The sequence below is a fragment of the Dothidotthia symphoricarpi genome, assembly GCF_010015815.1.
Source record: "Dothidotthia symphoricarpi CBS 119687 unplaced genomic scaffold P153scaffold_25, whole genome shotgun sequence".
Taxonomy (NCBI): domain Eukaryota; kingdom Fungi; phylum Ascomycota; class Dothideomycetes; order Pleosporales; family Dothidotthiaceae; genus Dothidotthia; species Dothidotthia symphoricarpi.
Window position 1 is genome coordinate 752,081 of NW_022985032.1, and position 11,111 is coordinate 763,191.

General features: G+C 49.8%; 4 protein-coding genes across 4 annotated transcripts; 1 reads left to right on the forward strand and 3 right to left on the reverse strand.

Annotated features, from left to right (window-relative positions):
• Nucleotides 1–520: 520 nt before the first annotated feature.
• On the forward strand, nucleotides 521–1,701 carry P153DRAFT_361705 (uncharacterized protein; the record flags this gene model as incomplete). Its single annotated transcript, XM_033667006.1, has 2 exons — nucleotides 521–666; nucleotides 738–1,701. The coding sequence occupies 2 exons, from the start codon at nucleotides 521–523 to the stop codon at nucleotides 1,699–1,701; spliced, it is 1,110 nt and encodes a 369-aa protein (XP_033518490.1).
• Nucleotides 1,702–2,925: 1,224 nt separating this feature from the next.
• P153DRAFT_401634 (alpha/beta-hydrolase) lies at nucleotides 2,926–4,260 on the reverse strand. The gene is made up of 2 exons (XM_033671919.1): nucleotides 3,281–4,260; nucleotides 2,926–3,215 (listed from the first exon to the last, which is right to left on the reverse strand). The coding sequence occupies exons 1-2, from the start codon at nucleotides 4,039–4,041 to the stop codon at nucleotides 3,071–3,073; spliced, it is 906 nt and encodes a 301-aa protein (XP_033518491.1). The 5' UTR covers nucleotides 4,042–4,260; the 3' UTR covers nucleotides 2,926–3,070.
• Nucleotides 4,261–4,639: 379 nt separating this feature from the next.
• P153DRAFT_303307 (L-amino-acid oxidase precursor) lies at nucleotides 4,640–6,673 on the reverse strand (the record flags this gene model as incomplete). The annotated part of the gene is made up of 1 exon (XM_033664505.1): nucleotides 4,640–6,673. One exon carries the CDS (start codon nucleotides 6,671–6,673, stop codon nucleotides 4,640–4,642), a length of 2,034 nt encoding a protein of 677 aa, XP_033518492.1.
• Nucleotides 6,674–9,349: 2,676 nt separating this feature from the next.
• Nucleotides 9,350–10,619, reverse strand: P153DRAFT_303396 (taurine catabolism dioxygenase; the record flags this gene model as incomplete). The annotated part of the gene is made up of 4 exons (XM_033664511.1): nucleotides 9,350–9,501; nucleotides 9,560–9,871; nucleotides 9,940–10,356; nucleotides 10,421–10,619. 4 exons carry the CDS (start codon nucleotides 10,617–10,619, stop codon nucleotides 9,350–9,352), a joined length of 1,080 nt encoding a protein of 359 aa, XP_033518493.1.
• Between the last annotated feature and the right edge of the window lie 492 nt (nucleotides 10,620–11,111).

Sequence of the window (11,111 nt, forward strand, 5' to 3'; positions counted from 1 at the left end):
TGCTGAAGTCGTCGTCATGCGGCAAGCTTGCCTGTTTTGGGACATGTTTCATCATTTGCCCTGCACATGCGAACACGTGCGTCTTGATACTGCAGGGTCGCCGACGGCGTCTGTTTTCAACAAAGACTCGACGCATCGTAGACTGTAGGTTGGGCGTCTGAGCGCTGGACAAGGACCCCGTGATTAGCATCCCGCACCGCGACTCACGCCCGTGCAGTGTCATCTCATTTGCCTCTGGACTCGGCACAGTGACCACTCACACAGCTTGACGAAGCTTAACAACGGGGCCCGGTGGCAGCGTCGGCGCCGCGAGAGGTTATGCGTCCGCCAAGGACAATCTCGCCTGGTGTGGCCATGATTTCTACCCTGTGCTTGGCTACTGGGCTGACGGGTAATAAAATGTGCCGAGCCCCCAGGCTGGCGCTGACGGTTCAGTCCCCCTTTCGTCGCACACGTCGTCGCCGCCGTGTTCTGTCGCTCCTTTGCTTTTGAGCACCGCCCGGCACCCTACCACGCCACGATGATGCTGCCGTCGACTGGGGCGCGCAGCCCGCTGTTCGGCCTCGCCATCAGCGCGTGCTTTGTCCTGATCTTCCTTTTCGGCTTCATGGCCTGGCAGAGTCCGCCGAGCATGGCCTTTTCCCACGAGTCCACCCATGTGGAGATGTACGTCCCCCAACCCGCCTCGTCGCACACGGGATGGAAGCTGAACCCCGACTGACTAGCGACCCGCACAGGACCTACACCGACGGCCAGACGCCCCTCACCATCAACGCCATCATCCAGTTCCTCTACGCGCCCCTGAAGGCGTCGCCGACTGAGCCTTTTATCCGCGAACCCAACGGCACCAAGATCGAGCTGCCGCGAAACCCCCGTTACACCAAGAAGTTGGGGAGCGACATCTTGATCCTGGACCTGGAGACGAGGCCGCTGGCGTCGACGCAGGAGTACGTCCAGAATGGCACCTACGAATGGCGCAACATCGGTCACGTGCCTGCAGGCGTCTTCAACCACTACGCGTATGCCCAGGTCCACGGCTATGACTACAAGTTCGTGCACGCCAAAGACTTTGAAGACCGACACGCTACATGGATCAAGCCCTCGGCGCTGGCCAACCTCATCAACGACTACAAGTTTATCGTGTTCCTCGACGCCGACGCTACTTTCCGCTTCATGCACCTGCCCATTGAGTGGATGCTGAACTACTGGAAGATCGAGCCTCACCACTCCATCACAATGGCAAAGGACCCCTGGGACCCCAAATCGCCCCAGTACAACTCTGATCGCTTCAACCGCACCTACACCAACACCGGCTTTATGATTGTGCAGAACAACAAGCAGACTATGCCGATTCTCAAGGCGTGGCATGAATGCCCAGAAGACGTACGATATCCCAACTGCTCCGAATGGAAGCAGCCTAAATTCCACGAGCAATCTGCTTTTGGCGAGTTTATTCGCTACGACTACGAGAAGAGCATTATGGAGCTTGAATGCGGCCAGGCCAACGGATTCCCCGGGGTTGAGATTAGCAATTGCCAGGGCAAATTCATCCGCCATTACTGGTTCGAAAAGGATTTGGTCAAGATGGATTTCCGCGACAACATGATGAACGCGATCACGCTTCCTATACAACAAATCTTCGCAAACACCACAGGCGGCGGCGTCGTTGTTGAGCAAGAGGAAAACGTCATACGCACATAATCTGCTTCGCATCAAGATTGTAATGCCTGGATAGGAGCATGATAATGTCAAAAGAGAAGTTCCTTATCGCGTAGCATAGCGTTGCATTATCACGGCGCATTGGGTTTTAAATTGGTCTGGAGAGAGGTTGGATTCCGGCTTTTGGGACCTACTTCGACTTGGGTTTCTGGACGCGTTGATACCCCAATATGAGTCTTCAAACTTCATCAAATCATACGCTAATGTTTCGACGATTTCGTCTTCGTATCACGAGAGTGCTTTCATGCGATGCAGGAGTTCTAGGCGAGCTGGGCACAGCATTTTAGGTGTCACCCGTCCCGATACAATGCCGAACGATCCGACTTACCTTCCTCATACGGTTCAACAGTGGCATCCCATCAAGCGACAACACACTGCCGTTCTCCAGTATGCTGTCACAGCGCCAATTCAGGCTTATCGTCGATCTTATCAAGCGTTCAGCCCCAATTGCGCCAAGCCACTACCCCAGGCTGAATGCCGGCGATCCATGGATCTGCGCAATATACTAGCCACTCTCCACACGCTGCTCATCTAGGTTCATTAGCTCGCGTGGTTGGGACCAATATCTTTACGCCAACTTGGCCAAGTCGGTGTGAAGCAGTCACCGCCTAGCGCTACCTAGCCCCGGAAGTGTTGTTCGGCCTCTTCGAGATTGGGAAAGACAGATGCGTAGTTAGTGGTAGCGAGCGGCCCGAATGAGGATTCTGGTCAGGCTTGAGATTGTTGCAAGCCATGTTATGCTACAGAAGATGTGTTGGAGAAACGCAACAAGCACAGCGCTTGTTTGGCACAATTTAGAAGGTATCTCAAATCTAAAACGCAATAATGAAGCAGCATTTGTCACATGAGTAAAATCTCTTTCTGAAACTGTGAATCGCAATCACGTCGTTTTCTTGACAATTCAAGACTTGGAGTATATGTCTCATGGGCTTTTCTATCGTAGCTGTGCGCCGTAACCCTGATTTCAACTTCTGCCTTTATCACTCTCTCTTCATCCTCACAAGCCGCCTTATCTGCTGACCGTCATGCATGGCGGTCTCAATACGGATATCGCTACGACCCTTCGGTCGTCACAAATCTGGTCATTCTTTATATCAGCCCATTAACGTCTCGTTTGTTACTACATGGAATTTACTCTTCCCGTCCCTGCTGCATCGTCACATGCAATTGCAAATTCCTTATCACCACGCTGGACGACTTGTATAGGACGATTGACTGTAATATTTGATACAGGGTTTCATTCAGACTCATTGTAACTGCCAGGTAGAATGGTTCTGTGCCCAGTGTTCTTCAGAGTGACTATCACACTTTTTGCGCTCTACTGTCAGGACAGCCTGCCACTCCAAACTCATTACAAAATGAACTTGATGAGCAGCGCCGCCAGTCTCTCCGGCTGCTCGAGAGCAAGGCTGTGTCCACATTCATCGAAGACCTCAGAGATGGCCACTTCAACCGCAGCGCTCTTCATCTGCTCCTCCACAAGTGACCCGAAGAATCTGCATTTCATTAGCAACAGCGAAACCCAGGCGTGCATCTCGAACAACTAGGACGTAATACTTACTCTGGCGCTCCCACTGTCATGACTTTACACGCCAGTTTCTCATCCGATAATATCACAGCCTCAACATCAAGATTCACCCAATGGGACCTGTACGACTCCAAAATCCCCCTCAGCCCACCGGGAGCTTTAGAGCATCTGACCCATTCGTTCACTGCTCGTTGGTCAAGAGCACTCGGATTGTAACACTCGGCCTTCATGAAATGGGTCCAAAACTCCTCCTCCTTACCCTGAATCAACATCTCGGGCACATGCGGCAACCAAAAGAAGGGTATATGCCAGTTCCAAACTCCTTCCTGATTATACTGTGCAGAGATGTTCTCGCGCGTGAAAAACGATTGCTTGGTGAGTTGGTCCGAGAGAACCATCTCGCAAAAGCTCAGGTGCGTGACGCGATCTCGATATAAACCCGCGAGGCAAAACGCGTAGGTTGCGCCTCGATCCTCGCCATGGACGGAAAAAAGCTTGTAGCCGAGCTGGTCCATGAGTTCAATCATATCCTTCGCATTCGTTCGGCCATCGTAACCTTCGCTTGCAGGTGGCTTGTCGGTTGCGCCAAACCCGCGAAGATCCGGAGCGATGACACTGAAGTGCGATGTGAGATGGGGTAGTATAAGGTACCAGTAGTAATGATTTTTCGGCGTTCCATGGAGGAGTAACAAAGGAGGCCCTGATCCGGCGGTGATGTAGTGCAGGCGGATGCCATTGACGCGCGCCATGTGGTGTTGCACCGGCTTGCCATCGTGATCGTTCATTTCCGGCATTTTGGTAGCAAGGTTGAGAACTCAGGCTTTCTTGTGGACTTACCGATTCAAGAGGGGGACAATGGTAGATGAGTGGACTAGCACTACCCCTCATCGTTGCGCTCAAGACTCGACGTCATCGTTCCTGACTTATAAGGCTCGTTGAGCGCTACGAGAGTACATGGTTAATTGCTAGTGAACGGGTAGTCATTCGAGTGTACGAATTAGCTCAAAATTGGGGGTTGTGGTGAAGAGAACCAGAGCAAAAGGTTTATGCGCATGAAGGATAGGTGATGCATGTGAAACCTTACATACGCTACCTATACATCGTTCTACATATCGACCGTCGATAATTGCATGCCTAAAAACAATATGGAGTTTGTCGGGAGTTCATGGCTTTTTTTTTGCTCGTCAATAGCATTTGGCGCTAAGCAATTGCGCAATCGCGATATAGTCACATTCGTTATTCCATCTTGCCTCCTTCCACCTCAACATCTTCTAACACATTGCGAAAAGAAGAAACACGAACACATCTTGAGCAAAATCCGGAACCCAATGTCATTTGATTGTTATACATCCAGTCATCAACAAATTCACAGCGACGACGCGCCGAGGCTTTTCACACGTGAATCCACCTCCCCATCCAGGTCTCGACGATTTGCTTTGCCTCATCCACTAGTCCCATGTCCAACAACAATTGAGTTGTACCACGTACCGCTGAGTCGAGTGCGGAGAATATCCAGGCGTGTGTGTAGCTCGTGTGTTCGCCCATAAAGATGGTGTTGTACTCGGTTCGGTAGTAGGCAGGAAGATATAGCTCTTGCTGTCCAACAGTAGGCGACGCCCAGGCACCCGCCTGGTGCTCGTCCGTCTCCCAACACTGACGATAGTATTCACCGGTAAATTGCTGCGCCGCAACTTCGCCATGAACTTCAACCATCGCTCGCTGTATGAAGGCGACGTGGTCGGCTGTACTGAGAGCGGCAACTGAGCGAGCAAGCGTACCGGACAGGTATGATGCAAGGATTACGCCGGGACCAGTGGAGTTGATTTTGTATGCAGGATAGCAGACGGAGCCAACGCCGGGGATGTCGACTGCACCGCAGCCGCCAATGATGGGAGGCGTTAACTTCTCCCAGAAACGAGTTTTGTAGTGCAGAGCGACCTTACACGACTGCTCATAGTTCATGCTACTTATTGCACGTGACAAGAGCGACGAATAATTGGGAAGACTCCAAAGTCTGACCTTCGAAAACGGAACGGAAACGACGGCGTAATCATACTCTTCGCTTTCCGGCTCCATAGCAAAAGGATCTTCGCGCCATTGCAGAGCCACCCTGCCTGTATCATTGTCATACTTCAGGCCAGTAATCTTGCGGCCCAGTGTCAAACGATCCTGGACATGGGGCAAAAAGGCCCGAGGGAGGGACTCCAACCCTTTGTCGATAGTTCGCCATGTCGTAGCAGAAAAGTACACCGTGTCGTAGGCCCACATCGGGCTATCGTCGGATCCGACCATGTAATCAACCAGATCCGCGCTGACATTCAGTGCATACCTTAGGTACGCAGCTTCTGACCAATGGAACATGCCGTTCTCTACGGCTTCTTTGTGGGCTTTGTACATATTGGTCGATATGTTGCGCAGCAGTTGTGGTGTGACGCCCTCGAACTCCTCCAGAGCTGCCTCCGCTGTCGCCTCAGCCTCTTCATCAGGTGATGGAGCCGCTGGCAAAACCAAGGAAGCGTTTGCTCGGATCTGAGCGGCACTTGGAATACGACCGTTAGGCAAGCGGTAGCCGTTCGAGTCGGCAGGTACATTTGGGCTGCTCTGGATCCAAGGAATGAAATTGACCGCAAGCTTGGTATCATTGCCACCGTTCATCTGGTTCAAAACATCGCCTAGTTGGAATACCATCTTGTGATCCTGTATATCAAGCGTCTCATTCGTGTCGGCGTACTTGACCGAAACCGGAAAACGCATTGGTCCCATCTCCTGGTATTGGTATTGTTCTGGTGTACTTCCAGCGAGGTATTTGGTGCGAATGCGGCCGCCAATCCGTTGCGAGGACTCTGTAATGTGCCAGTCGTGGATACCTACCGAGTCAAGAAGATGGCTGGTCATCAGGCCTGACATTCCACCTCCAACGATGGCGATCTTCTTGCTCTTCGTAGCAGAAACAAACGAAGCATTGTTTTGCTTAGCTTGCATATAAGCAACGCCATCGAACCATGGTCCCATCACATCAGCAACTTTTGATATCTCTTCTCTCTTCCTCCTGTTCTGCCTTATAGTGATTGGAGCGCTACGTCCAATAAGCGTTGATCCAGAATAAGCATGCAGACAGCTCCCATGAACAGCGTTTTCCGGAACGATCCAAATCAAACGCCTTGGACGATTTGACCGCTCCATCCATGTAGAGGCAACCTCATGATGTGCTTCGCCATAGCTCCTCATATGGCAGTCGCCGTGCACCACTTGGACCTTGCCTTCGAATGTATCGTCGCCATAGCTGACGTGGACGTTGTGTACCGAGTCAGTGGTGACGTCCAAAGGCTTGAAAAAGAGAATATCAGAGCCAGTTACAAGTGGAGACGAGGAAGCTCCCCGAGTCAAAAAGAGTACAGCCAGGGAAGCTGTCGAGAAACCTCTCATGCTTGCTACTTGGAGCAGGGAGTTGTGCTGAAAGACAGCCTGGAAAAAGGGAAAAACAAATCTCTCATATACTGGACCTCAATCGAACGCATATGCCGATATCGTCCAACTGCTTTTTGATGAGCATAGGTCATGGGGCGTGCTATCTCAATGAGTCGGGATATCTGGAAAGCCTGTGAAGTTTCTGTACATCGGTATATCATCGCTTCAAGAGCGGCACAGACAATGCATGACATGGCGATAAGCAGAGTTCGGCTGTCGTAGGTGAGTTGGTGACAACACGGGCGTTCAAAGACTCATCGCCTTGCGACTCCCTGCCCTTTCTTGAGGCGACGTGCATTAGCGGCATGCTGTCACGAACAATTCTGTGGGGTAACTCGTAAGTAACACCAGGACCAAAGACGGCAACAGAGATAAGCTTGCTCAACGGCCGCTACAGTAGCCGATAGATGCGTATTATTAGGTTCAAGTATTGACCATAAATGCAGTCGACTTTCTACTACTCTACCACAGCGAGTTCTGGGTTGCTTGTTGATAGCTTCCCAGGGCACCCTCCAGAGAACTCTCGATGTCAGGTATCTCGTCGCGAGACACAACATCGAACGACGTAATTATTCAAGCAAGGGAGACGTAAGTCTTTGATCTTAGCTGTGGGAGCTGGAGATTTGATAATCTGACAATGCGTTCTTATCTTGGCCTGCATGTTCCGCTATCTACAGTATCATATCCTATTATGGAGTTCAGGATAGCAGGCTTGGCGGACGCCCCATCGCATGGTGTTCCCCGCTGTCTATTGTGACAGACCATTACCTCCTTCCCTATCTGGCGAATTTGGGGATCTCACCCCATGAAATGGACGTTGCATACGCAGCATGGACCCACTTCGATATGACTAGCGAGGGTGGAGATCAACTCGCGGGCCGACAGACAAACTCCGACGATATCGCTTAGATTGGTGGACAATGGCCGTCTCTGATGGCCGACATGATCTCACGGTATTATTCAACGTTTGGTAACACCAGGAAGACGGGCGTATATCACTTTGCAGACTTGGCACAGCGGCGAGAAGCCTCTATATCAAATGCGTCAGAACACGTTTATAGGTGGAGCTGTGATATTATAGAGAAACCACGTGGACGGTAACTTTCTTGGAAACCAACCCTGAATCTAATCGATAATCCTTTAGATCATCCCATAAACTCATTCCTCCTAGAATTGTTTCGGTCACTTCCCATTTAACAACCTTTCCTAACTGTTGGTGCCATAACTAACATTTTAACAACCAATCTTGTCAAATGACCTGTTATTGCAATAGCAAACGGCACATGAATTCTATGTGGCGTAGCTCATAACCGGAACGGTCTCGCTATGCAAGAAGTACAACCACAGGCAACATTGAAGCTCGAGTAGCACGTTGGTACTTACTAACATGTCCGACCTGTTTCCACAACCCAAGCCTGCGCGTACTGCCACTGAGGTGAACAAGCTTCCTGGCAATTTCCTAAAGGAGATCGGGGCGATCGCTATGACTCCAGATCTCTAAACTTGAGAACAGCGCAGGGGTGTGTTCCACGTGGGTGGATTTGAACATCCCACCGGGTTCCATGACGCCAGAGAGTGGAAAGACTCTTGATGGAGGATAGTGGTGAAATACAAGTTGAACCTTACATATCGGCGTTGGTATTTATTTGGTTTCGTCCATACTTTTGACCGTATTGAGCTAGACTAAACAGTCTCCAGTCTGGAAGGACTATGGCCATGTCTGCCCCGTAGATGATACTTCGACTACTTCTTTCCCATACCCATTGATCATGAATACACATAGAGCCAAAATATATCATAAAATTCAAGTCCGAATCTGTGCTGTAGTTAAATATGGGTGTCGCAAATTTTCTGAATACCTTATTCAGTCAAGCTTCGTCCTGATCCTAGTTCAAGGTAACAGCCGAAAAGATCTTTATCCAAGGTGATTACTGTAGTTATAGTGTACTTGAAAATTCGATCGTTGATTTTTCAATCTGGCACTGGACCTACTATGCGTATGGAAGGGAGTTTCGTTTGACTCATGGGAACATTTGATGCATGGCATGATTGAACTCTAACGCTGCGTAGTCTCTACAGTGTTAAACAGTCTTCAATAAGTGAATGATAAAAGACAAGCACATGACCCAAGTGATGTTTTCGTCTGTAAAGCGTTTATTTGGGTTAAGGCATATGTCATATTTTAACAACCTGTTGGGTGCAAGAGCGCTGCATCTCGAAACGTGCGAGGGGTGCCATACATGTGAAGATATTCTGTCACCTTTGCATAGTTTGCAGAAGATGATAGTATTCCTGCTTGCTCATACGCGGATGAGCTCTTGGGTTGAGTGACATTGCGGTGAAAGGTCCAGTTTTTCATACTGGGAAAAATCGCGAAGTTTAGATGAGGTAGAGCTTAAGAGCGGTGCCGCTAACAGATGACGGAGTCAGCAAGAGTGTACACTACAGTATCGTACAGGCCTCGGCACACTTTGAGACGGGGTCAAGCTACTAGATAGTGGATTCTTGCTATTGTCTTCTTCTCATTGTATGATCAAAGTAGTATTACCATTGACAACATTCAGCTTATACTATTTATAGTAGCCATTTTGGATGAGTTGACTGCTACTTGTCTGCTACCGCACGAACAGCTATCTATTTCTTCGCCAATGCTTCAGTTCTGGACTCGCTACTGGGATCAAGGTAAGGCACTTCCCCAATGCCAACTGCACGGTTGCCAAACCGTTCGCCAAGGCCATCATAATCGTGTGTGGCGCAGTGGAAAGCGCTTCGGTTGTCCCAGATGGCTGCAGTGCGGTATGATCAGCAAGATTGATAGCAGCTGGCAAAAAGAGGGATACACACCAAGATCGTTTTCGTTCCTCCACTTGAACCGTACTTGAAGATCGTGGTTCTCTGTGAGGATAGAGCGAAACTTCGCGAGGAGCTCGTTTGACTCCTCGTCGTTCAGCTCATTGATATATCTAGGAAAGGGACCAAGTGCATAAATACTCTTCCACCCGGTGACTGGGTTGGTTCGAACAACGGGGTGAACAGCAGTCAATTTTTTCCCCACGTTCTTTGGGCTCCCTCGCTCCTTCTCATACAACTTGACTCTGTCAGGATTGGCAGCGGCAGCCTTTATGAAACCTTCTCCAATGAAGGTAGCAGTGAGTCCTATACACAGGATGTGAGCTATACTGCTATTTGGTGACAACGTGAGAATCTACAGGGCAAGCACCGACCTTCGAAAAACTTTTGATACACTTTAGAAAAGCGATCATAGACTTCATACCCAGAGGCCCATAGTGTATCACCGCCAGTATCCGGCAGCTTTGTCAATCGAAGGGAAGTGTAGTCGGCAGGTACAGGTTCAAACTGGATATCAGAGTGCCATTGAGCCGCGCCGTAGCGGTTGTTGCCGGAAGTCCTGTTGTTGCCTGATTCATTCTTGAAGATGCTTTTTCGTTCGAGAGAGCTGATGGTACTGATCTCGGCATCATCCACACCAAATTCCGACGTATTGTTGTGTACAGGATGAATGTGAAGTGTGGAATCAGATGGTTTGCCGACTAGTCGTCCCAGACGTTGAACTAGTTGCTTTTGGAGTTCATCGCTGAGGTTATTCTGGGCGCGGAAGAAAACAACTCCACGTTCAGAAACTGTACGGGGCGCAAGCGATTAGTATGTAAAGAACTTAACTGAGGTGGGATACAGATGACTCACTGGTGATGGCCAAATCACGAACTAATTCGTCCACATTGGAGGCGGCAAGGATGTCATCGACGATGTTTACTTCAGGATACTCTCGTCCAATGACTGGGGTTGTCTCTTCAAACTTGAACTTTCCATCAAGCGCTCCGGACTTCTTCTGTGGCGATGGATAGCCTCGAGCTTGAACTGTGATAGTGTGCGTTGAGGACATATTTGACGTGATTTTCGGGTACTGCAACACTTCTGATCGTTCGACGGCGAAGTATGGAGTATTTCAGGCTTATATTTACGTGTTTGACATGTTGGGGATGGTTGGTTGGTTGGTTGGTTGGTATTTATTTTCGTCCGAAGGACAGTATCTAGGGTCTATCTACTGGCTTTCGAGCCTCCCAGGGGGCATGGGGACGTGTTGGGCAGGGGATTTACAGTGGTGACACACTACCTCTTCCAACAGTTCTTGCTCAAGTGCTGGCTGCCATAGGCAGCCCAATCTGATCCAGTCTCTGCCTCCGATTGCAGGTCTATGGACTTGTGTTTGGTGGCATTTGTGCCGTGTTCAGTCAGAGCTTGCTCTGTGTATTAAATAGGGGGGTTTTGAAGAAGTGAAGTAAAGAAAAGAGGGAGAGAGCGTGTAAAAACAGGGTAAAGAAAAACCCCACTAGGGGTTCCTAGCGGGAGTATTGCTGAGATGGGCGGCTTCGGC

Excerpts from the sequence above, each read along its gene's own strand:
- P153DRAFT_401634 (XM_033671919.1), bottom strand. The coding sequence starts at position 4,041 with ATGCCGGAAATGAACGATCACGATGGCAAGCCGGTGCAACACCACATG. Across the intron at positions 3,216-3,280 it reads ATGACAGTGGGAGCGCCAGA|ATTCTTCGGGTCACTTGTGG; the intron begins GTAAGTATTACG and ends AATGAAATGCAG.